Here is a 27,677-nt window from a genome sequence, read left to right on the forward strand (position 1 = left end):
AGACTGAGGGGTACTGTAGCAAGCCTACTTGCTGGTTTATGCTAAGAAGGTTTTATTTTTTAAAGTGGTGGACCGGTAAGCCAGTGGAAGGCCTCTGTCAGATGACCAAAAGCTCCAGTGGCGGGTCATCATATGACTGAGACTCGCGTCAGGAAAAATACTGTTTCCTGACGAATCTTACCTTCGACCAAACACAGGTAAACACAATTAGATATGTAATTATTTTATATATGGCTTACTTAAGTACTATAACTAATTTGCCTCTTTCATGCATTGATATTCATGGGGCTGCAGTTATTGGATACGGGAGGTGGGTGGGGTACATTTCTCAGATCGTGAAGTGAACGAAAAACAATCTAGTTTAATTTGTAATGTATATATTATGGTAGAACACGGAAACATCCATCAGGGTATATAAACAGAGAGGATTGTTATTTGAAATCCTATTTTATGGATGTTATGGGACTATAGGACCCAACACATATTGATGTATTTAAGTAACAGTTACTCTGGAATACTTAATTATGTTGAATTGATGGGGACACAGCCGTTTAATGGTCCTAAGGCAGCTGGGTCAAACCTGTTTTTCTCAGTATAATAGGTTATACTATAGACCCACACACAATTTAAATAAGTAGTTTATAAAGTTGTATTTCTTTTGTAAAAGTAAATAAGGTGTGGAAATGGGAAACATTATTATGGTGGCTAGAGAATTGTGCATGGCGACAGTCTTTTGGTTGTTTTGGGTGGGCTTATGGGAAGAGCTAGCTCTCTCTCTCTCCCTCCCCTCAAGGAAGGTTCCTTGATGTTGGTGAGGGGCTCTTGATTTAGGGAATTGGATCTGTGCTCCAGTTCCCCGAATTAAGCCTGAATGCCTTCCACATCCCCCCCCCCCAGGCGCTGTATAATCCTCCGGGTTTAGCGCTTCCCCCTTGATTATAATAATAATAATCTCTCTCTCCCTGTGGCTTCCAGCTGGTGGACCTCTTATACTTCTAGGCATTATGAGTGCCCCAGAGGTGAGTTTTATACCTTATTAAGTTGTAACCATCATACTCAGGGTGACTGAAGTATGTCAAAACATTGAGGAAGGAAGGGATAATTGTTTCAGATGCGCCATGTGGGCTGTCCCATATGGTACTAAAATTGTATATGTTGTATGTGTATATGTAGAATATATTCCTATCTTTGTAATAGTAGTTTAAATAACCTATTGGAAGGGCTGGTGAAAGTTTTCAGAAACACTGAGAATGACCGATCATGAATGCAAGTATTACCCTAGACTTTTTAAGGCTTTTATGTAAAAAACTACTCCACACTAGAACATGTAGTGTAAGTTTATTCAGGTGTACACAAATACAGTTACACAGATTATCATACATAGCAGCATATGTATAGAAAACTGATAACCCAAAAAAGTCAGTGACATTTCCACTGGGACAGCAACATAACAAGGTATTAAAGCATCCTTATTGTCAACATTTAAGTGGATTGTGACATTAATTACCCCTCGTTTGGCCCATAGGTCTTAGAGCTAACAGATTAATTAAAATTAGTATTTTTTTTTTTTCGCGTGTGTAGAGGTGAGTAAACAAGACTGAGGTGTAGTGTGGAGGGCGCCAGGCAAGCAGTCAGTGCGCTCTGAGCAAGTGTAACGGGAGGTTGTGCCGCTCCTCGCTCCGCGCCCTCGTTTGTGAACGCTGCTTGTGCAACGCGTTTCTTCACAATTCCTCCTCTTAAAAGGCCGACTTAGCTACTTACCAATGCGTCCCTCATACTAGGAATTAAATACACTATGCTTATATCAGCTAAAATTCGCTCTTAGTGTAAAGTTGATGGCAGAAATAAACTTCAACTGTAGGTAGCGTGGGCATGAGAGGACATCTCTCAGACTTCACCTGTATGGTTATGAGTGGCTTACAGCCTTCCTCCTGCCTGTCAAAACTTTCTACACAATATTAACACCCAGAATGTTGTAGCTATGATCAAACTGAGCAGCAGCCTAGCTGCTAGGCTGTTGTACCAGGCAGCAGGTGCTGGTGTAGTACTATACCCTCATGAATGAGGCCGCTCAACACCACCAAGCGGGATTTTTTTTCATTTCGTTGTTTTTGGGAGGTTTTCATGAACAACAAGTGTCCCGAGGAGCCAGTTGATGCCTGGTGTAAGTGTGGCGGTGTTTACTGTGCGTGAGGAATTATGAGCGGGTTTGGCTATGGCTGTTTCTTGTGGTGGACGACAACCTTCATGTTACTGGTCAGTACCCTGTCATCTCTCTCTCATTTACACTTGTAAGTCCCATAACGCAAGTCCCGTAACGTTTCGGTCCTCCATTGTTACTAGTCCAGGTCGGACCGAAACATGGTTTCCTTTTGTACCAAATATTTCATTATATGTGAATTGCGTTATCTGTATACTGCAGAAAAATTTTATTCAGTATGATCCTTTGTGGGTTTATCGCTTACTTTTGATTTCGATTAGTCTCCAATGTTCGGGTTATTTGTGTATTGTTGCAGTCACGCTGTTGTGGCTTTTTATTCTTGTAAGTTATCTGTAAACGGTTTCGGGGGTCGCCGCCCCCCGCGGCCCGGTCTCGGACCAAGCTTCGTGGTTGCTGGCTTGCCAGACCAGAAAAAGAAAAAAAAGACACCGTGACTGGCACATAAATAACCAGCACATTGGAAAATGTAACTTACGACGTTTGGATCCAACTTGGACTTAACTAGTCGAACTAGTTAGTGGTCCTAGTCCGACCGAAACGTAGTCTTAATTTTCGTTCTCCTAAGTGCGGGTTGTTTGTGTACAGTTCGACGAAACGGTAATAAATATTTTCGTAATGGCCTAACTTCGAAACTCATTCCACACACACACACACACACACACACACACACACACACACACACACACACACACACACACACACACACACACACACACACACACACACACACACAAGTGTTTCAGCGTATGTATGCTGAGTTTACTTTAATAAAGTATTTTAGGGATTAAACTATTCTTGCCTGGTGGTGAGAAGGTTAAGTGCAGCCTTAATGACCAAGTGTAGCCCATGGGTTTTAAACCACATTAAGCACCCATCTCTCCACCCTGTTAGGTATCCTTCAGGATGGAATGGAGACTTAATGCAGACATAGAGCTCTTCATCAAAGGAATTGCCGCTATTCCCTTCAAAGGATCAAACATGATTACTTGTCATACCCCAGGCTCTAGAAATTAACCTAGCGAACTAACCTTGCAAAAATTTACTTTAAAATAATTTAACTTGCCTAACATTAATTTTCACATACTGTTAGTTTACACATTTAAAACAAGGTTAGTAATTAATGCTCGAAAGTAACTGTCTTTTTTAGTGTATACATAATCTTATAGCATGCATAATGAGATGAGCCGCTGTGATTGTCCTCCGTTGTGACTAATTCGACGTCCCTCGATGCCGATGAGGGGCTTTTGATTTAAGGAATTGGACCTGACTTGCTTGGATTGGACGTGATTGCCTCCCTTTCCCCCAGGTGCTGTATGACAGCCTACGAGTTTAGAGCTCCCCATGAACGTAGTAAGTGTTGGGTGAAATACCTGTTCCCACACTGACTAATTGTACGTGTTCCTCTAGCCAAGTCTCTACCTTAATGTAAAAATAAAATTTTCCTTTTTTTAATTAAAAAAGTAAACAGTTTGATTCATTATTAGTTTTCTTTATTTTTTTCGTTTTGTATTTTTAATTTTTAGTTAAATATTTTTAGTATTTTATTTTATTTTTATTATAAAAATGAGTAATGTTTGAGAAATGTCAAGGCAAACTCTGTGGTCAGCTTTCGGCTCCAAACCGAAAAGTCGTTGGGTTCAATTCTTAGGTGGGAGAAGATATTTGGGCAAGTCTCCTCACCCGCTGAATCTCTTCAGGGGTAGGGGAGGGACAGGGGTGCCATGATGCCGGTGAATGACTCATGATCGAGGAATTCTAACTATGCTCCTTTCCCTTCGGATTAACCCTGATTATCGTCCAGTTCCCATAAGGTTTTAAAGAGCACTCCAATGAATAGAATAATTAAAACAATTTTTTTTCTTACTAGCCATATAAAGACCCCAAAGGATATGTCAGACTTTTTTGTTATCCTAGGTAATTTATACTGTATGACAACTGTACTTGTGTACCTGTACCCAAATAAACTTGCTTGCAAAGCTACAGTAAATATACACAATTTAATACAAATTTAAACACAAAGACAGCCACTAATTAGACAATACATTTCAGGCAAACCAGTCGCACACCTTACTACTGAAATCTAGACCTAGCATATTATTTAAGACATATAGTATCAGCACAGCGTGTGTAATTCACTACAATCAAAAGTACAATAAGAGAATTTGCGAATGACACATTAGTGAGATAAATTGCACAGAATTTACATCGGTTCTATGCTCTGAACTTTTCATTCTTTTTGATTATAATAATAATAATCTATGCTCTGAATTTTATTATTATTATCACACTGGCCGATTCCCACCAAGGCAGGGTGGCCCGAAAAAGAAAAACTTTCACCATCATTCACTCCATCACTGTCTTGCCAGAAGGGTGCTTTACACTACAGTTTTTAAACTGCAACATTAACACCCCTCCTTCAGAGTGCAGGCACTGTACTTCTATGCTCTGAATTTTATATAGTGATTAAATCGAGGTTATAAAAATCAAAACATGAGATTTTGCAGGCACTGATGAGATTTAATTTTTTTTTTTTTTTTTAGTGAAGATGTTAGCAGATGGGGGAACTTTTGGATGGAGGGAGGGGGGTAAAGGAGGCATAGCAGTTTACATCGGAGTGAATGGAGACGAATGGTTTTTGGGACTTGACGAGCTGTTGGAGTGAAAGTTGGGTAGTATTTTGAGGGGATTCAGGGAAACCGGTTAGCCGGACTTGGGTCCTGGAGGTGGGAAGTGCAATGCCTGCACTTCAAAGGATATTTGCTGTTCGGAGTGATATCTGAGCACCTCTGCAAAGAGTGATTGTGTGAATGATGGTGAAAGTGTTCCTTTTTTGGGTCACCCTGCCTCGGTAGGAGACGGCTGGCGTATTGTGTATAATATATATATAAATAAATTTGTGTGCAGAAACAATCGCAGACAGGCGATCTTAACAATGCAAGGCAAACCACGGGGGGGAGGGGGGGAGATCTTTCACTCAAGTACTTTCACACTTCTCAGTGTGTTATCAGTAGTGCAGTGTTGTAAGGCATAAACAGGAGAAATAGAGCAAGTTTTTTCAGAGTATGGTAGCGTGGTGGCGCCATCCAATATCTGACAGGATTGCCCAGTGGAATGCCAACCACACACCGGTCCCCCCACACCCCACCCCATATGGGGTCTGATGGAATATGCCCCACAGTTTGCAGATAACATGAGGTTAAGTAACTAGGGGATATTTAATAGCTAGCCCTAACTTTCTAACCTCTGGGAACAGGTCATGTGACGCAAGACGTTACATTACAATAGTGGATCATTTACATGCAGATTGAAGCTAATCTGAACAACCTTCTAACTAATGAAATTGAAGGAATAATTTTCATTTTTTGAACCGGCAATACCCAATGTTGCAGAACGTTGTAGAATATTTAGGAAATACTGTGCAAGTTAATATGCCTGTGTGACTTCTCCTATTCAGGCTTTTCTTACATTTTTTTATTTTATTTAAAAAACTGCATACAAATATACATATATAGTCACGTATATAAAAATGATAGAAATATGTATAAAATTAGACATCATCAGTGACTGTTCCGGTCCACAAAGTAACACTATTTATAGTGGTGCTGATATACACCTAACCACAGTACGAAGCAGGTGACTCCTCCTCCCCCCTCCCCCTCATTTTACTTTGTTATTAATATACTCAAAGTTGCGCTAAACCACGAGGAAGAACATTTACTTTAACAGTTTCATGTACTCCATATTTTATCTCTATTTTAAAACATTGCAATACTTATATTTTATAAAAGAACCCTCGTCTAGTTCTCCACAATTTTTTATACTTGCAATACACAAACACATTTATCTTCGATCTTACAAAATATCCCTCAACCTATGCTTTTTATCCTTTAACGAAATACATTACACAATATACTTTGTATCATTCAAAATATATCGCAATATGCATGTAAATTTTAAATATACTTGACATGAAATTTACCTAAGACTTAATACAAAATAATGACTTCTATATACATTGTGCACGCATGCATTACATGTGAATTATGATTCCATCAGAATGACTTGCATACTTCCCCTCCTTTACCACAGTGCAAAAAATAAGACACTTTCACTAGAATTCACAACATCGTATAACTGTTCAAATGACTTAGTAAAAAAAACTAACAACAATTACACATTAGGACTATTTATAGATTACACAACTTTACAATAGTGGAGAATGTCAACTAATATAATAACAGTACACTATATATTGAAACACATACTAGTATTACATATACTCATATTTATATTAGTTAACACGTATTAACATGTACAACAAGATATAGATGTTTATTGACAAGTTACATAGCAATTTCAGACTATGCTTTTTCACACACTTAGGTTGATAATAGAACATTATAGCACCTAATCGAATTGATAAGCCCCCTCTCGCTTCTCAGGACAAACATCACTACAGTTATACAGTGCTAAAAAAAATTCTATTTGTTCGAGCAATCCAAATCCCATGTAATACATTATACCGATAACTTTTCTTATTAGGCGATTCCTGATTTTTTTCCCTCTTTTTAACACTACTGCCATTTTTATCCACTGTCATCCACTAATATTTTTATTATATTACTAACAACATAATTAAGTAAACCACTAAACTAGTTGCAATCACTGTTGCAGTCAACTGTGTACTTTGTACCGATGTACCTAGGCGGGTTACGACCTCAGTAGGCCACTGCGTCTCTCTCTCTCTCTCTCTCTCTCTCTCTCTCTCTCTCTCTCTCTCTCTCTCTCTCTCTCTCTCTCTCTCTCTCATATATATTGTGTATGTCGTGCCAAATAGAAAAGACTAGTCGCTTTAAAATTAAGTCCTTTCTAAAGTTTTCTCTTGTACGTTTCAAGATGAATATATTTTTTTTAATTTATGTTAATGTAAAAATTAATAATTATCTTCCAAAAGAACCTTAGAAAACTTGCCAAACCTTATTATAACAAGCTCAATTTAATTTAGCCTAATCCAACTAAATATATTTTAGATAAGTTTAGAGTAATTTAATAATGAACACAAATATATTTTTTTCGTTATTTTCAGAATGATTTTTGCGACATTATTGCATACACAAATTTTCGCTTGCCTTATTCGGCAAGAAAAGCGTTGCTATTTAAACCAAAATAGTAAGTTTTACCTTTTCAGCACGGCATATACACACACCGAGAACAACCAATGAAAAAAATAGTGAATTCCAAACGATTTCGTGACTTCTCATATTATAAAGGAACTATAAAAGTAAAAGGTTTACCGGAAGGTATGTAAGGACGACACTACACTGCCACCCCCAACAACACTTGACTTCTTATGGTGTAAGTAGGTAGTGATCCGTGAAACGCAGCTTACATTCTATCCAAAAATTTGTGTAATGTATCTTAAATTCTTCCCAAATTTTATTGTAAATTAATCCAATTTATATAAACCAAAAGAAATTTATTTTCAAAACTACTTTTTATGAAACATGGTTCTATTATATTCCTGTCGACCATGGACTTGCTTGATATAATTTTCTCAGCCTTTTGAAAATCAATTGGATGGTTAAAATCTCGCATGAATAAACAGAGCATTAGAATCTTGTCCACTTCTAATGCTATATTTGTTGTTTTAACCTTGGTTCAAGACTTTTATCAGTTTGACCGTAATAAACTTCATCACATATTTGACAAGGAATCTTAGACAACCTCAGCATTTTGGGGTTTTTTTTTTTTTTTTTATCAAAAGTTTAACTGTTAAAATTTTTAAATTGAAGTTTGCTATTAAGATTCTTAAGTAGAGAAGGCACATCAACCAAGTTTTCAGTGGTAAGGAAGAACCAACATATGTTTAGTAGACCAAGGTTTGGTTGTCCCGTTTTGAGTTGTAAAAAGTATTTCTAGCTATTTTAAAGGATTTTTGAATTAGTTCAATTTGCTTCCTGTGTGAGGACTGAAAAAATATTTCTTGTTGCTGTGGCCCTGGAAGATGGGTACCTTGAAGAGCTTTTCATCCAAGGAACTGAATCCCCATCAATATAATAATGACCTCTAATTGCTAGTGAATAATAGTAATCGTTCCTGTGGCGTATCCTTGCCAGGCTCGTGGTCTATTAGGCAAAGTTTTCGTTTCACAAACCCCTCAAGGAAGGTTCCTTGATGTTGGTGAGGGGCTCATGATTTAGGGAATTGGATCTGTGCTCCAGTTCCCCGAATTAAGCCTGAATGCCTTCCACATCCCCCCCCCCCCAGGCGCTGTATAATCCTCCGGGTTTAGCGCTCCCCCCTTGATTATAATAATAATTCGTTTCACATTCCACCCTTGTAGGTTTAGTGTTTTTTTTTTTTTTCATTATTATAATCTCGTTTAACTGAGTGTCCGGGTTCGATTCCTGGCAAGGGCGGAAACAGGCGTGTTTCCTTGCACCTGTTGCCCATGTTCACCCATCGGTAAAACGGGTACCCGAGTGTTAGTAGACTGGTGTGGGTCGCATCCTGGGACAAAATTGACCTAATTTGCCCGAAATGTTCTGCAAAATAAGCGATTTTTTACATAACATGTCATTGATGTCAGCTAGGCCTGTATACCTTGTACATGTAGAAAATAGATAGTGACGGCAGTGAGGTGCTCTTCCTCCGAAGAACCAAATCCCATTCCTTGGATTGAACCAGATTGCCTCCGAATCCCCCAATCGTTGTGTGACTCCTGTAGGATAAGTGTCCTGGCATCTTGAACACCATAGTTCACTTTACACTTTCATGCTGTGAGCATTTTGTATGTAATTTGTCTGTGGCACCTCATCCTTTGTTATTAATGTGAGCTCATCAGGTCTCCTCTTGGGCTAGTTATTTAATATGCACAAGATGTCTTCCCTGTACTTTCCGCTGAGATGTCTGTAGCCCCTATCCTTAGACTGTATTCTGTGACGAGTGTAGTACCTCGTAGATGGTATTCTGTTACGGTTGTAGCACCTCCCAGACGGTATTTTGTGATGGTTGTAGCACCTTTCCCAGACGGTATTCTGTGATGTTTGTAGCACCTCTGTTGGTATTCTGTGATGTTTGTAGCACCTCTGTTGGTATTCTGTGATGACTGTAGCACCTCTCCTCCCAGACTGTTTTATTTTCTTGAAGGAATGTTGTCTCTCGAGAGATACCTTGGTGCTAGTAATGGGCTCTTGATCCAAAGAACTGGACTTGCCCTCCACTGTTTTTTGGATTGAACTTGAATGCCTTCCATACCCAGGTACTCCTTAAACACTGTGGGTTTAATGCTTCTACCTGAATAAAATAGTCCTTTATTTAGGTTATTCATTGTTCATTAGTAGTGATATAAAGGTCTGAGTTTGCCTGCAAGATCATTTATTCATTAACAGAAGAAGAAAAGGTCTAGTTATATGGTACCATCACTGGACTGTCTATATTGACAGAATTAGTTTATAAAGCAATAGTGTCATTTCCAGCAAGATCTGCAGGTTACACTGGAATACGACCACAACCCACCAATAAGATTGTAAATCCAGTGCTTGGCACAGCTGCATCAATTCTCCCTTCCGAGTTAACACCGTCAACTGTCTGGCGGAGCGGATTCCTGAAGAAATTAATTTTTTTTTCGGAGCCTCATTACGTGTCCTGAAAAAGGAGGGTGGGGTAATCAGACCCATCGCTGTTTGTAAAATACTTCGTCTCGTTGCAAAAGCAGCAAATATTTGCACAGAATCCGCCAGCTTACTCCAGCCAAACCAATTAGGTTTTGGGGGGGTCTCGAGGCAGTGAAGCGTCCAGATGGAGTCGCCATACTACCCTGGAAGGATGGTAAGCATATTGCATGGGACTACGCCTCTGCATTGGCTGACGGCTACTTGCCATACTCTGAAGCAGAAAGTGGTGATGCTGTATGGGATAGCGGGTTCTAACATCACATACCAAGATATGATGTTTATTTTCACACTCGGTGGACGTGTAATCCAGCGGAAGGCCTCGGTCAACTGACCAAAAGGTCTTCTGAGCTGGTCATAATGTGACTGAGACCCGTGTACATTTTTTTATTCGTTTCTCCTGACAAAATTAATCTACTCGCCTCAAGCGTTTTAATTTTCATCGTACTTACGGCATGTACTAAACCCCAGTGTGTAAGACACGATCATTGTATATACAAAAAGAATATTGTTTTAATGTTCTTAACATTTCTGAAATGTAAAATCAGTGTCAGTGAGTGTTAATGTGGAAGGTCACGTTTGCCTGTGGGAATGTTAATGTGGTGAACTTTGAGCCTGCTAGTCCAGTATGGGTAATGATTGTACATGAATGGTATAAAATACCGACAAGATTAAGAATTAGATACATGTGCAATATCTGGGTATCTTTATTTGTAGACGTTTCGCCAACCAGTGGCTTTATCTATGCAAATTCAAGGACATAATGGGAAGGCTATAACTATATAAAAGACGAGGTAATCAGATTGACTACCTCGTCTTATGTCTTTATGGCCTGGTGGCTAAAGCTCTCGCTTCACGAGGCGAGGGTCTGGGTTCGATTCCCGCTAGGCCTGTATACCTTGTACATGTAGTAAATAAAGATATAATTCTACAGTCTTCCCATTGTCCTTTAATTTGTATTATTGATGAGGTTAAGATTCGTCAGGAAACAGGACAGTGTTTCTTAACCCGCCACTGGGACCTTCGGTCATCTGACTGAGACTTTCCTCAGACTTACCAGTCCACCCCTTTAAAAATTAAAATTAGCTTCGAAATATTCAGATCCATATTATTGATATACAATACTGATAAACTAAGAGACTGACCACCACCTACCAAAATTGAGGGACTGATCACGTCAAAACTGCTACTAGGCTCCAGTGTCGTATTGACCTACGTTAGATTGAAGAACTATATTGTAAAGGCGAAATTTTTCTGCACTAAAAATATGAGTTGCACATGTAAGCCTTTCATCACATGTAATGATATATCACGATGGAAACTTATTGACAACGTTTCGTCCATGCAGCGGACTTGATAGTCACAAACGGCTAATGCAGAAAGACACTTATGTATAGTTTTATGTATAGTTCAGGATATTTTTTAGAGGAAACGTTTCGCCACGAGTGGCTTTTTCAGTCCTAGTACAGAGAACTAAGAACGAGTATATATAGTGGGAGGAGTCGGGTGGTAAGCTGCGATAGGGGGGGGGAGGTAGTAGTAAATCTGGTGAGAGGTGAACATAATGAGTAGCATTGAGGTGAAAAGCAGGCAAGGTGATCGTCAGGTCACGTTGATTTGCAAGCGTTTTCTGGCAAGACATTCCCTTAAGCTGGAGAAACCAGTCACTCGTGTATCCTTCCAACTTATTTTTAAAGCTACTTAAGTACTAGCTTCAGTGGCGCTGCATTTTCATTTGTTCCTCTCGCATACAACTGTTGCAATAGGAGTGCTTTCGTATATCTTTTCTAAATCTAAATTAATCCAAATAAATTTTGTTGCACTAAGGCAGGGCTTGGAACAACGAAATTTCTTACATTGTTTCTAAATCTAAATTAATCCAAATTAATTTCGTTACTTCAAGCGTTGCCTTGGTTAGATATATTCATCTCGTTTCATATCCCCCTTTATTCCAGTTTTACATTTGTACACGAGTCATAGCGCCGTAACTCAACATCTTTCCAGGGTACAAGTTCGGTGCCTTCATCCTATCTTAGTGCAAAATGTTTCTGAAACGAGAAGGTAAATTGTCAGCCTTGGTAATGTTTTCCAGCGAATTTTCTGTTCTGTGATTTGGAGACCAGAACTGAACTGCATTATGTAAATGAATCCTTACCAACGATATATAAAGTGGAAGTATAACCTCGGTATAAAGCAGGACGTTGTTGACCCCAACTTATCTTTTTCTTACACACTACCCAGTGCAAGTCTTTAAACGTTCGTTGTTTGCGTTTTTTTTTTTTTTTTTTTTTTTTTGCGTTCATCAACCGATAGAAATTATATAACCATGAACGAAGGTTCTTCACCCGAAAATTGCCGCGGTAAATATGTTTTAGACGTAAGTACACAAATGTACAATTATCATACATACTGTGGTGATGAATGGTTTGGAAAACCGACAAGTTGAAGATTGAGACACTTGTGCAACATATGGGAATCTTTATTCAGGAAACGTTTCGCCACTGTGGCGAAAAGTTTCCTGAATAGAGATTCCCATATGTTGCGTGTCTCAATCATCATACATACTGTAAATTACCTTGGATAACCCCCAAAAAGTCACTTATTTTCATTGGGGTAAAATCTGTACGCTTTCATACGCGGAAAGGTGGTTTGATATTTCAACCTGGCCTCCTATTAATTGTCACTTTCACATAGGGTTTGTGGACCATTTCTAAGTTAGGTTAGATTAGCTTGAAAAATAAAAAAAAATGTAAAGATAAAAGACGGCAAAGCAAGTCTGTGGCGCGAACAGAAAACTGGCAGTCACTGGATGCGGCTTGTGCAACTCTCATATTTCCACTGTTCAAAGCTCCGTCAACAGCCACCCATTTGACTTTTTTTTCCAACAGTGCCATGTTTTCTGTGTTTAAAGAGGACGGGCTGGATAATAGTGTCTGCGATAACTTGGGGTGCAGCTATAGTGTTATGATACTCGTACTGAAAACCTTTGAAGCTACTTGCTTCTTTCTCTTGGGGGAGGGGTGAGTTGTTCTGGTGAAAAGCTCGTGCTACAAACATTTGGACCTTTCCTTCTGTTCCTTCAGTCAAACTTGATTTCGTGTCACAACAAAGGCACTCTATGACCAGTATGGATTTAATAATGGATTCTTTAAGTGGTTTATTTATCGAAAGCTGAGTAAAAGTTTATTTTAATTCAATTACTACCTAGATTTCTTCGGTATCAAATGTCATTGATTGGTAGTGTTGATGTGAGAGTTGAGCGTTCACACAGAGACGGAGGAGAAATAGTGTTGTGTTGAGCATATTTTCACTGGCTGGTTGCCCTGGTTATCGATGCTTGGTCATAAACTTGACACAGGGGAGAGCTTATGACAGAGCCGCTTTGCTACAACTCAACCTTCAGGTTTAATTTACACACCCGAGGTACGGCACTTGCTGCTACTCACAAGCCACAGTATTGATATTCCCTTATTATGTATGTTACCTGTTTTATTACCATGAACTGTGTGCGCCATGTTAGAGGGCTGATTTTTATTTTTATTTTATGGGCCAAGAGAAGAGTATATGGGACGGTACCGCTCGTCCTGTGAGAGAACATAGGACTATAAAAACAGTATTGGACAATTCCACTATCCTTTAAGAGTTTAAGTGAACATACCACCATACAAACAGTATTGGTCGTGCCACTCAACCTTGGCGCTGAACGAAATAACTAATTGTTCAGATGTTTGTTTATGAAGAGAAAACCTAAAGCAGTTATAGCCGACCTCTGCCTCTGCTTGATGGGACAACTGAGTTTGAATTACTAACAAATCAGTTCTTGGCGAGGTAACTGGTAGAGCATGAAGCATTTCATGTGGCGTAGACTATTTCTGCTCATATTTTATATGCAAACTTTGGTGGAGAAACCAGACTCGCATCGGCGTGTCGTTGTAGATGGTACAATGAGGCTTACCGGTAGGGGTCTTTCGAAAAAACTGCTTAAGTTTCAAGGTAAGCAATCCAAAATTGGCTAGGCGTGTCTTCACACCGGAGTGTCCTCAAAACTGAATCAATTCGACTACCAAATAACTTAAATTTTACCGTTGAATCCTCATCTCGGATTACATCACCTATCACTCGAAATGGATTCACCACTCCTGCATTACCTTCAACTTCAAGTGGAAAGTACTTATTGGAATAACAGTTCACAAAATTCATAAGTCCCCGGGACCCGATGAGTTGTTTTCAAGGGTACTTGGGGAATGCAAGATAGAGCTTAGTCAGCCATTAACGAGTGTATTCAATGCGTCCATCTTTACCAGTGTTGTGCCAGAGTTGTGGAAGATGGCTAATGTGGTTCCTATATTCAAATCAGGGGATAGGTCCACTCCTTCAAATTACCGTCCAATAAGCCTGACATCTATAGTGGGCAAGTTATTAGAATCAATTATAGCTGACATTGTCAGAAGTCACCTTGAAGAGCATAACTTGATCAGTGAGTCTCAGCGTGGATTCACGAGAGGTCGTTCCTGCCTGACAGACTTACTGACGTTCTTCAATAGAACATTTGAGGCAGTTGACAGTGATAAGGAATATGATGTTGTTTATTTGGATTTTAGTAAAGCCTTCGACAGAGTACCACAGGGATCAGTCTTGGGCCCGTTGTTGTTTATAATATATATCAATGATCTTGATGAAGGAATTGCTAGTTATGTGGGCGGGTTCGCCGATGACACGAAGATGGGTGGGATGATTGATTCAAACGTGGATGTTGGGGAACTTCAGGAGGATTTGGACAAGCTCTGCTCTTGGTCGGAGGGGTGGCAGATGCAGTTCAGTGTAGATGAGTGCGGGGTTCTGAGGCTCGGGAGTGTCCATAGCCCTAGCACTTGTAGGTTGAATGATGTAGAACTTGGCCATGCAGATTGCGAGGAGGGCTTGGGGGTTGTGGTGGGCAGCGGCCTTAAACCAGGACAGCAGTGCCTAAGCGTACGTGGTGGGGCAAATGGATTGCTGGGGTTTGTATCAGGAAGTGTGGGCGGCGGAGGTCCGGAGGTCATGCTGCAGCTTTGTGCATCATTGGTGGGGCCTCGCCTAGATTATGCAGCTCGGTTCTGGTCTCCATGTTACGGAATGGACATGGGTTCGTTAGAGGACATTCAGCGTAGGATGACTAAATTGGTGCATAGCATTGGAGGTCTTCCTTATGAGGAGGGATTGAAGGCTCTTAGGTTGCATTCGCTTGTTGGGCGAAGAATGAGGGGAGACCTGATCGAAGTGTATAAGTGGAAGATAGGTATTAATAAAGGGGATATTAACAAGGTCTTGAGGATATCTCTTCAAGAGAGAACCCGCAGTAATGGATTTAAATTGGATAAGTTTAGATTTAGAAAGGACATAGGAAAGTATTGGTTTGGAAATAGGGTAGTTGATGAGTGGAACAGTCTACCTAGTTGGGTTATTGAGGCTAGGACTTTGGGTAGTTTCACATTTAGGTTGGATAAGTACATGAGTGGGAGGGGTTGGATTTGAGTGGGACTTGCACATCGGAGCTTGTTTCTAGGGTGGCATTGAAAATTGGGTTGGTCAAATGTTTGTTAGTGGGATGACCTGCCTAGTATGGGCCAACAGGCCTGCTGCAGTGTTCCTCCTTTCTTATGTTCTTATGTTCTTATGTTCTTAAGTGGTAATCTTGAAGTTCAGCAAACACTGATATATTCTTCAGTTCTGGCTACCTCTTCCACAACTTCAGCTTGCTTCGGAAACCCACATTTATTTCATTCGCTGGTATGACTATAAATTCAAATCAAATGGCACAGAAATCCTCAAATATTATCAGTCGAGACCCTTGTCAGGCGCAGTTAAATGTGGTGGAAGGAAGCCTTTATACCAGTTTTTAAAGGAGTTGACGGGTAAGCCAGTGGAAGGCCTCGGTCAGATGACCAAAAGTTCCAGTGGTGGGTCGTCACATGACCAAGATTCGTGTCAGGAAACAATTATCCTGTTTCCCGACGAATCTTATCCAACATAGCAATATATATGCGACCAGGTCAAATGCACACTTCATACACGGCAGAAGGCAAGCTGGCTCACGCCAATAAAGGTTCCACTAAAATCAAAGCTTACTCTAATATTTGTCCAACCTACTTTTAAAACTAACAAGAAATCCCTGTTAGCTTGCCCACGTATCTGCAACTCTATTGAAAAAAAAAATATTTCTTGTATTTAAGCAAGTAGAGAGGGTGAGTCGTGGCCCCTTAATTCTTATTGAGTGCTTTGTGTTGATAGCTCCCCTGATTTTCACTGGTTTGCCAGACTTCTTGCTTTCATAAATACTAATTTCGGTGTGTAGGCTTGGTACCAGTCCCTCCAATATCTTCCAGTGTAGATTGATATCTTTCTCGTCTACGTTCTAAGGAGTACAGTTCTAGGAACTTCAAGCGCTCCCGGTAATTTAGGTGCTTGAGTGGGTTTATACGAGCCGTGAAGGCTCTGTACAGTTTCAAACTCGGCAATTTAATCTGTCTTGAAGGAGGCCGTTAATACACAGCAGAATTCCAGCCTAAAGAGAACGAATGGCTTGAATAGTATCATCATTGACTTGCTGTTGCCCAACCTATCATTTTTCTTGCAGTTGCAATAACATGTGCTCCTTGAGATCTGACATTATCACTCCCAGAAGTCTCGCATTTGACTCAAGGTCTATTGAGGTGTTCGAGTTTGCCTTGTACTCATTTCTTTCCCCAAATCATTTTGTATGACATTTAAAAATATATAAGGGTTTCAACACAAGCCAAGTTAATGATAATCAGTAAGTACTAAGAATTAGAGACCTAGAGCTCACGTCAGTTGACAAATTTTAAGTCTTGTTGGCTGGATGATTACTACAAATGAGGCAAATCAAACCAGATACTCTGACACGTCGGAATGCCACAGCAGACCTAACACTCGCCACACGACCTCGGGTTGTATATCACTACTTGGTTTCTTTTCTTTTAACTGGTTCAAGAGGACTACAGGATTTATGGTTGGACTTGCACGCTCCGAATATATAAAGTACTCGGCAGTCTTAATGAATGTTGTGCATGCAGTCTCACGCTAGCACCATAGCCTGGTGTTACAAAGGTGTATAGAGATAGCTGGCGAATTAGCAGTGCAGGATAATATAAACTTAGACTAGACCGTGGTTTATTGGCAATGGGTTCTTCAAAGCAGGCAATGGTAAGGGTGACCCAAGTCCAGATGCGTAGATCAGAGGTCGGGGAACTGGAGTAAATTATCCCAAATGGGATAAAATGAAAATCTCGGGGTAATGAAGGCTCAGTAAACATATAAAACTGAACAAAAATTTATTATTCCTGTCTCGCTTTCAATAATTCTCTCTCCTCAGTCAAGAAAAGTGCATGGTTTGTTAGTAAGTTGACGACTTAAGACGCCCAAGGTAAGGTAGTGTTTTGTGATTTGTCATAACAATTAGAAATGTACAGTGTAATATCTCTATTTTATTTTTTTATTAGTGTTAATGATTCCATTTATAGATATTTGAAAGTACGCGGAGGTCAGTGGTCATGAAAGGTCATCCTGTCCTAGCTGTCGGGTGGATTAGTGTGGAGCATTACAGAGCATCATGGCTTGTAGCAGTGTACTGGAATCTCGGGTTAGTGTTGGAGGAGGTGGTTCTACATATCCAAGAGGAAAATAGGAGGCTGAATATTCGCCTAGAAGGATTTGGGAGTGAGTGTGAGAAGGGTGGAGTCGGTGTAGAGGAAAAGGTTACCAACAGCGAGTTGAAGAGTGGCAACCACTTCAAGCGGAATGTTGTTTCTACTAAAAGTAGTAGTATCAAGATAAGGAAGCTTAGAGAAGATCTGAAGGTAGGAAATCGATTCTCTGTTCCCCAGGATGTTTGCTTCAGTGGTTAGAGAGTTAAAAATTCCAATAACTCCACTGCAAATCAAGGTAAGAGCATTCTGGTTGTGGGTGACTGACAGGTAAGATATATGGACCGTGCTTTCTGTAACAATGATAGGAATGTTAGTGTGCGCGTTTCCCAAGAGCTGGTGTTGATGACATAGTCAACAGCTTGGATAATATTATGTCAGGTAATGGGAACAAGCCCATCATCAATCTTAGTGCTGGTGGAAATGGAATCAGGAAGGGCAGGAGAGAGGAATTGCTGGGTAAGTAAAAGTCTGCCATAGATGTAATTAGGTCTAAGGAGGGGTCCCAATCATGTGTAGCATCTTGCCTAGAAGGGAAGTGGGCAGTGAATGGATGTCTAGGGCAATTGGTGTAAGTTGTTGGCTAGACAGGTACGACAAGGAATTTGCAATCCCATTCATTGATAATGGACAAATTTTATGGCAAACGTGATATGTATGCAAAGGATGTGGTACATATCTTAGGGGCTGTAGTGGTTGCATTAGTCAACTCGATTGAGGGGGGCCATTGCTGACTTGTCTAGTACTTTAAATTGATAGATTATAGAGATACGGGTGTGTGTGGGGGGGGGGAGAACAAGCTGCAGTACAAGGGTTGAAAACAGCAGATATTACCAGGATACCTCAGGGATATGTTTAACAGGCAATATTCAAAATAAAGTTGCTAGTAAAGGCAAATCACTTGATCAGACAGAGTAGAGGTTTACTATACTAATAGTAGGAGTCTAAGAAATAAGATAGATGAGCTAAGATTACTTGCATGTGCAGGTAATATAGATATTGCTATGACAGAACCCTGGTTAAACCTGAAAAAGTAATGCCTTCAGAATGCCACATACAAGGCTATAAACTATTCCACTGATAAGGTCAACAGGAATGGTGGAGTGGTCATGTATGTCAGAGATAATCTAAATTGTTGTTAGACAAGATATAAGATTAGAAGCATGGACACAGAATCTGTTTGACAAGTTTCTACAGGGTTATGACAATAATTTTGGGCGTGACTTATAGCCCCCCAAATCTTGATAAGGAGTACAGTAAGCTGCTACGGGACGAAATTCATAAGGCGTCTAGACATGAAAATGTCATGTTAATGGGAGATTTTAACTTTAGACAAATTGATTGGAATAATATGATGGGAAATCTTGAGTCTAGTGACTTTCTTGATGGGATTCAGGATTGCTTTTTAAAACAGTTTGTGACAGAACCAGGCAGAGGAAACTATCTGCTTGATTTGGCTCTTGCCAACAAAGAATCACTAATAATCTTGTGGTTAATGATGAGCTTGGGGAAAGTGACCACAAATCACTTTGTTTTAATAAATCATGGAATTCCCAAATAACTGCAATAAAGTCTCAGTCCCAGACTTCTGCTTGGCCGATTGAGAAATTACCTGGTACGACCTAACTATGGGTCAGATGGGTGGTGGTGGTTGGCAATATGACGTTTTACAGAGCATAGTTCTAGCAGCCCAGACATCGTATGTTCCAAGTAGGGAAATCAGATGAACCAAAAATGATCCCAAACGGATAAACAATAGATTAAAATATCTCGCTGGTCAAGAGAGGCATATATAGGCGTATCAAAAGAGGGGATGGGCAGTTAAGAAATCAGTATATTCAGTTAGAGAAAAAAGGGAATAAGAAAAGCTAAGATATTTGAAGCTAGAGTGGCAAGGGATTCGAAGACTAACCCAAAAGGTTTCTTTCAGGTATATAAAAGAAAGATTATGGACAAGATTGGCCCACTCAAAAGTAACTTAGGTCAGATCACTGACAGTCATAAGGAAACGTGTGGAATTTTTAACTCTTATTTCCTCTCATTTTTTGTGCAGGAAGATAGCGAAATTCCAGAAGTAATAAATTACGTAGAACAGGATGATAAACTCTGCACGATTATGGTAACTAGTGACATGGTCCTCAGACACAAATCCCCAGGCCCTGATGAACTGTTTGCAAGGGTTTTAAAGGGATGTAAAAAGGAGCTTAGCAAACCTTTGGTTAGTCTTTTCAAGGTATCGCTACAAACTGGCATGGTGCCAGATAAGTGGAAAATGGCAAATGTAATACCTGTTTACAAAGCAGGAGATAGGCCCTTAGCTTCGAGCTATAAACCAATAAGCCGTACCTCCATAGTGGGAAAATTTATGGAATCAATTGCAGAGGCAATTCGTAGCAATCTTGAAAGGCATAAATTGATTAACGAATCTCAACACGGTTTTACAAAGGGGCGTTACTCTTACGAATTTACTAACTTTTTTCACAAAAGTATTTGAGGAGGTAGATCATGGTAATGAATATGATAATGTATATGGACTTCAGTAAGGCTTTTGATTAGTTCCACATCAGAGGCTATCGTGGAAAATTAAGGCACATGGGATAGGAGAATTTTTTTCCTGGGTAGGGACGTGGTTGACAGATAGGCAGCCGAGTTTGCATCAGTGGGGAGAACACTGAACCCTGTGTGTGGAACACACAGGGTTCAGTTTGTATAAACGACAGTGATGAGAGAATAAATGACATAAAAAAGTTTTCTGATGACACCAAAATAGGTCGCCTAATTCATTCTGATGAGGACAGATAAATCCAGGAAGATTTGATAGACTGATGCAGTGGTCGGAGAAGTGGCAGATGCAGTTTAATACACAAATAACCAGCACATAAAAGAGAAGCTTACGACGACGTTTCGGTCCGACTTGGACCATTGACAAAGTCACACTAACCAATGGTCCAAGTCTGACCGAAACGTCGTCGTAAGCTTCTCTCTTTTATGTGCTGGTTATTTGTGTATCGTTCCAGTCACGGTATTGTGCCTTTTTTGTTATTTATGCAGTTTAATATAGACAAATGCAAAGTTCTAAACATTGGACAAGAAAATAATCATGCCACATATGAATTAAATAATGTAGATCTTAATATTACTGATTGCAAAAAGGATTTGGGAGTTCTGATTAACAGTAATCTGAAAACAACACAACAGTGTTTGTGTTCGCAATAAAGCGAACAGAATACTTGGCTTCATATAAAGGAGCATAAATAATAGGAGTCCTCAGGTTTTTCTTCAGCCATGTATATCTTTGGTTAGGCCTCATTTAGATTATGCTGCACAGTTCTCAATCTGCACTCTAGAAAGGCGCAGAATTAGGGGAATATGATTGATGTGTGTAAATTAGACACATGTGCAACTCTTGGGTATCTTTATTGAGGAAACGTTTCGCCACACAGTGGCTTCATCAGTCCATACGTAGGGGAAACTTGAAGAACAGGAGGAGAATGAGGTAATCAGTCCCTCAACCTTGAGTCGGTGTTCAGTCCATCAATCTTGAATAGAATAATATTCTATTCAAGATTGATGGACTGAACACACCGACTCAAGGTTGAGGGACTGATTACCTCATTCTCCTCCTGTTCTTCAAGTTTCTCCTACGTAAAAGGAATGTAAAGAGGAGCTTAGCACACCTTTGGCTAATCTTTTCAACATATCACTACAAACTGGCATGGTGCCAGATAAGTGGAAAATGGCAAATGTGATACCTATTTTCAAAACAGGTGACAGGTCCTTAGCTTCTAACTATAGACCAATAAGCCTAACCTCCATAGTGGGAAAATTTATGGAATCAATAATTGCCGAGGCAGTTCGTAGCCACCTTGAAAAGCATAAATTAATCAACGAATCTCAGCATGGTTTTACAAAGGGGCGTTCCTGCCTTACGAATTTATTAACTTTTTTCACTAAGGTATTTGAGGAGGTAGATCATGGTAATGAATATGATATTGTGTATATGGACTTCAGTAAGGCTTTTGACAGGGTCCCACATCAGAGACTATTGAGGAAAATTAAAGCACATGGAATAGGAGGAGAAATTTTTTCCTGGATAGAGGCATGGTTGACAAATAGGCAGCAGCGAGTTTGCATAAATGGGGAGAAATCAGAGTGGGGAAGCGTCACGAGCGGTGTTCCACAGGGGTCAGTGTTGGGCCCCCTGCTGTTCACAATCTACATAAACGACATAGATGAGGGCATAAAGAGCGACATCGGCAAGTTTGCCGATGACACCAAAATAGGCCGTCGAATTCATTCTGACGAGGACATTCGAGCACTCCAGGAAGATTTGAATGGACTGATGCAGTGGTCGGAGAAGTGGCAGATGCAGTTTAATATAGACAAATGCAAAGTTCTAAATGTTGGACAGGACAATAACCATGCCACATATAAACTAAATAATGTAGATCTTAATATTACGGATTGCGAAAAAGATTTAGGAGTTCTGGTTAGCAGTAATCTGAAACCAAGACAACAGTGCATAAGTGTTCGCAATAAAGCTAATAGAATCCTTGGCTTCATATCAAGAAGCATAAATAATAGGAGTCCCCAGGTTGTTCTTCAACTCTATACATCCTTGGTTAGGCCTCATTTAGATTATGCTGCACAGTTTTGGTCACCGTATTACAGAATGGATATAAATTCTCTGGAAAATGTACAAAGGAGGATGACAAAGTTGATCCCATGTATCAGAAACCTTCCCTATGAGGATAGACTGAAGGCCCTGAAACTGCACTCTCTAGAAAGACGTAGAATTAGGGGGGATATGATTGAGGTGTATAAATGGAAGACAGGAATAAATAAAGGGGATGTAAATAGTGTGCTGAAAATATCTAGCCTAGACAGGACTCGCAGCAATGGATTTAAGTTGGAAAAATTCAGATTCAGGAAGGATATAGGAAAGTACTGGTTTGGTAATAGAGTTGTGGATGAGTGGAACAAACTCCCAAGTACCGTTATAGAGGCCAGAACGTTGTGTAGCTTTAAAAATAGGTTGGATAAATACATGAGTAGATGTGGGTGGGTGTGAGTTAGACCTGATAGCTTGTGCTACCAGGTCGGTTGCCGTGTTCCTCCCTTAAGTCAATGTGACCTGACCTGACTAGGTTGGGTGCATTGGCTTAAGCCGGTAGGAGACTTGGACCTGCCTCGCATGGGCCAGTAGGCCTTCTGCAGTGTTCCTTCGTTCTTATGTTCTTATGTATGGACTGAAGCCACTGTGTGGCGAAACGTTTCCTCAATAAAGATACCCAAGAGTTGCACATGTCTAATTTATCAACATGTCGGTTCTCTGAACCATTCATCTACAAATGATTGATGTGTATAAATGGAAAACAGGAATAAATACAGGGAATGTAAATAGCATACTAAAAATATCTAGCCAAGACAAGAACATAAGAAAGGAGCACTGCAACAGGCCTACTGACCCATGCGGAGCAGGTCCATGTGTACCCCCGGATTAGCCCAATGACCTCCCCCCCCCCCCCCGATTAGCCCAATGACCCACCCAGTCTGGTCACCTCCACTCAAGGATGGAGCACGGCACCAGACCCAGCAGCACAAGCTAGTTAGGTCCAACTCACACCTACCCACACCCACTCATGTATTTATCTAACCTATTTTTAAAACTACACAACGTTTTAGCCTGAATAACTGTAGTCGGGAGTTTGTTCCACTCATCCACGACTATTACCAAACCAGTGCTTTCCTATATCCTTCCTGAATCTGAATTTTTCCAACTTGAAACCATTGCTGCGAGTCCTGTCTTGGCTGGAAATTTTCAGCACGCTATTTAAATCCCCTTTATTTATTCCTGTTTTCCATTTATACACATCGATCATAGCCCCCTTCCCTAATTCTACGCCTTTCGAGAGAGTGCAGATTCAGGGCCCTCAGTCTATCCTCATATGGAAGATTTCTGATACATGGGATCATCTTTGTCATCCTCCTCTGTACGTTTTCCAGAGGAAATATAAACACACGTGCAGTATAATGTGATCCTTTATTGACAACGTTTCACCCACACAATGGAAGGTACGCGAGTATTTGTAGTCGCGTACCTTCCACCCCAGGTAGATCTGTTTGTGACTTGAAAAAGACCACTGTGTGGGTGAAACGTTGTCAATAAAGGATCACATTATACTGCATGTGTGTTTATATTTCCATTGTGTCGGTATTTTATACCATTTATTTCCAACGTTTTCCAGAGCATTTATATCCATTCTGTAATACGGTGGCCAGAACTGAGCAGCATAGTCTAAATGAGGCCTAACTAAGGATATATAGTTGAACAACCTGAGGACTTCTATTATTTATACTTCTAGATATGATGTCAAGAATTCTGTTAGCTTTATTGCGAACACTAATGCATTGTTGTCTTGGTTTTAGATTACTAACCAGAACTCCTAAATCCTTTTCGCAATCAGTAGTATTAAGATCTACATTATTTAGTTTGTGGCATGGTTATTTAACTGTCCAACATTTAGAACTTTGTGATGAATAGTTTGAAAAACCGACAAGTTGAAGATTGAGACACTTGTGCAGCATATGGGAATCTTTATTCAGGAAACTTTTCGCCACACAGTGGCTTCATCAGTCCAATACAAAGAGGAAGGCGTAAGGAGAGGAGTATGAGGTAATCAGTCCCTCAGCCTGGAGTCGATGTGTTCAGTCCATCAATCTTGTAGAATGTACAGCATAGGGCCGTAGACGTGGCTTATATACTGTAGTGAGGTGAGGTGAAGCAGGCGGAGGCGGGGGTCATAGTGGTACCATCCACTAGTCGAAGTAGGTCTTCGTCCATAGGTTGAACAAGTGTTGAAGAATTCTTTGTAACAAAATCCCATGATGCTGCAGTGTCTGACAGTTGTGATGAATGGTTTGAAAAACCGACAAGTTGAAGATTAAGACACTTATGCAGCATATGGGAATCTTTATTCAGGAAACGTTTCGCCACACAGTGGCTTAATCAGTCCAGTACAAAGAGGAAGGCGTAATTATCTCTTACTCCTCCTCTCCTTACGCCTTCCTCTTTGTATTGGACTGATGAAGCCATTGTGTGGCGAAACGTTTCCTGAATAAAGATTCCCATATGCTGCACAAGTGTCTCAATCTTCATTTAGAACTTTGCATTTGTCAATATTAAACCGCATCTGCCACTTCTCCGACCATTGGATCAGTCTATTCAAATCATCCTGGAGTGCTCTAGTGTCCTCATTAGAATGAATTGGACGGCCTATTTTGGCGTCATCAGCAAATTTGCTTATGTCGCTATTTATTCCCTCGTCTGTCGTTTATGTAAATTGTGAACAACAACGGGCCCAACACTGACACCTGAGGAACACCGCTTGTGACGTGCCCCCATTCTGATTTCTCCCCATTTATGCAAACTCTTTGCTGCCTATTTGTTAGCCATGCCTCTACCCAGGATAAAATTTCTCCTATTCAGTGTGCCTTAAGTTTCCTCAATACCCTCTGATGTGGAACTCCATCGAAAGCCTTACTGAAGTCCATATACACAATATCATATTCATTACCATGATCTACCTCCTCAAACACCTTAGTGAAAAAAGTTAGTAAATTCGTAAGACAGGAACGCCCCTTTGTAAAACAGTGTTGAGATTCATTAATCAATCTGTGCCTATCAAGATGGCGACGAATTGCTTCGACAGTTATTGATTCCATAAATTTTCCCAGTATGGAGGTAAGGCTTATTGGTCTATAGTTCATAGCCAAGGACCTGTCACCTGCCTTGTAAATAGGTATTACATTTGCCTTTTTCCACTTATCAGGCACTATTCCAGTTTGTAGTGATATGTTAAAAAGATTAGCCAAAGGTATGCTAAGTTCCTCTTTACATTCCTTTAACACCCTTGCAAACAGTTCATCAGGACCTGGGGATTTGTTAGGTTTTAGTTTCTCTATTTGTTTGAGGACCACGTCACTAGTTACCGCAATCGTACATAGTTTATTATCCTGTTCTACATCTATTATTTCAGGAATATCGCAGCAGTGGTTTTAAGTTGGAAAAAATCAGATTCAGGAAGGATACAGGCAAGCACTGGTTTGGTAATAGCTGTGGATGAGTGGAACAAACTCCCGAGTACCGTCATAAAAGCTAAGGCGTTGTGTAGTTTTAAAAATAGGTTGGATAAATACACGAGTGGGTGTGGGTGGGTATGAGTTGGGCCTGACTATCTTGTGCTAATAGGTCTGATGGCGTCTTCCTTACTTAAGTGGATGTGACCTGACCTGACTAGGTGGGTCATTGGTTTAAACTGGAAGGTGACTTGGACCTGCCTCGCATGGGCCAGTAGACCTGCTGCAGTATTCCTTATATTCTTATGCTTTTTTATAATAATACAAATGTTTACCGGTTTTTTATTTTATATTTTTTTGTGATTTTTTTTGTATCCCGGTCTTTGAGTAATAGTGTTAGTTATATAATATGCTAAAATCATATTATCGATCTGTTCTGTCATTTTCACTTATACCCATCAGACAGCATCAAATAGGAAAAAGAAAAAAACAGGAAGAGTTCCTCAATTATGGCTACACAGAAATAGAATTTAAATGCTCCTTGTGTTTTCAAAGTGCTGTGGACTTTTAAGTCTAGTTGGTAATTTCGCTGTACACAAATTTGTTTTAGGGTATTACCCCTGGTGAGGCCTATGTGAAACAGGCTGTCGGCGGGCATTATGAAATTACAGGGTAGCAATAGCGTTACATCAGCAAATCAGGAACTTTTCAGGTTCCTTCTTGAAAAGCGTTATGGCTCTTTGGTAATATTAGCAGATTACACTAAGTACTAAATGTAAACATGTGATCATTGTCTGATAATTACTAAATATAACACCTCTTACTTGTACTAACAGTGTTGGGGATCAGCGCCTCCCCATCACCTGGGCTCGGACCAAACCTAAACTAGAAGGGAAATTTTACTGGTTTAAGAACTGTTTATAAAAATATACAAGGAAGGTAAAGTCAAGTGTACACTGAATGTAAGTAAACTTTTGTTAGATTTACCAGTCATCTTACACGGTCAAGAGACTATAAAGAAAACACTAGTAATCCTGCCAGTGCCCAAAATATTTAAGACTTTCATTTCACACTCGCATGACTGGATGGTAGTAATGCCCTGGGTGGCTGCTGTCTACTAGCCTACTACCTGTAATTTGCCTCTACTAAATATTATATGTAACGATATTTGAGCATGTGGTCAAGATACCAGCTCAGGGATGTAACTGCCACAAAAAGTTGCCAGTGATGAAGCACAGTGATAAATAGTGTAGTGTTAGGAACGTAGTATTCAAGTGTCTTAACTACGACACCAGGTTTTCATTAAACAAAATTGTGTACGTCAGCAGTGTGCTTCTACCCAACTATGATACTGTTGATACTTGCCGGTGGTCTGCCTGTAGTAGATTCCGAGGGTCTTCACCCCTTCTTCCCCGTCCCAGACCAGGCCTCCTTGTTGGTGGCCTGATAGCTCAGAATGTCTGTACCCATAACGTTGGTTGATCATAAACTCTCTGGAATGTATAACGTTCCCTCTTCAGGATGGCTATGGGTCTGTAGGCAGTTGCCATATGTATGAAGGAAATATGTTGAAAAGTCCTGTTCTCTTACCACGTGTTGATGAGTCTGGCAGTGAGATAGCCGGGTGCAAATAAGAAAAGTTCAGATCTCCACGAAGATAAAAGCGAAATCTTCCGGTTGGCAGTGGAAAATAACATGACGTTCAGTGGTGACAAATTATAAGGGCTTAGATATGGATGGAATGAAAAACTCAAAAGAGGAACTGTATATACAAAATATAAGAGGACCAAAAATAAAAAAGGAACAGGTGAGGGATCTTGAGTATAATGTCAGTTGACATATCTTTTAAGAAACTCGAGGCAAATGTCACTGCAGCCAGGAAAATGAGAGGTTGCATAATAAGAACTTTAAAACCAAGGGAAATGGTGACACTTTTCAAATCACTTGTAGTCTTCCCTCCCTCTCTCATCCTTTCTTGGAGTACTACTCAGTGTTGATGGG

General features: G+C 40.1%; 1 protein-coding gene across 1 annotated transcript in view; it reads left to right on the plus strand.

Annotated features, from left to right (window-relative positions):
• Positions 1-957: 957 nt before the first annotated feature.
• LOC138854653 (metalloprotease TIKI1-like) overlaps positions 958-27,677 on the plus strand; it is a 760,675-nt gene continuing 733,955 nt past the window's right edge. The window contains exon 1 of the mRNA XM_070099005.1: positions 958-1,019. Coding sequence (XP_069955106.1) covers positions 1,005-1,019 — 15 coding nt within the window. The 5' untranslated portion in view covers positions 958-1,004. The remainder of the gene's footprint in view (positions 1,020-27,677) is intronic.

The sequence above is a fragment of the Cherax quadricarinatus genome, chromosome 66 (genome assembly GCF_038502225.1).
Source record: "Cherax quadricarinatus isolate ZL_2023a chromosome 66, ASM3850222v1, whole genome shotgun sequence".
In the NCBI taxonomy this organism is placed as follows: domain Eukaryota; kingdom Metazoa; phylum Arthropoda; class Malacostraca; order Decapoda; family Parastacidae; genus Cherax; species Cherax quadricarinatus.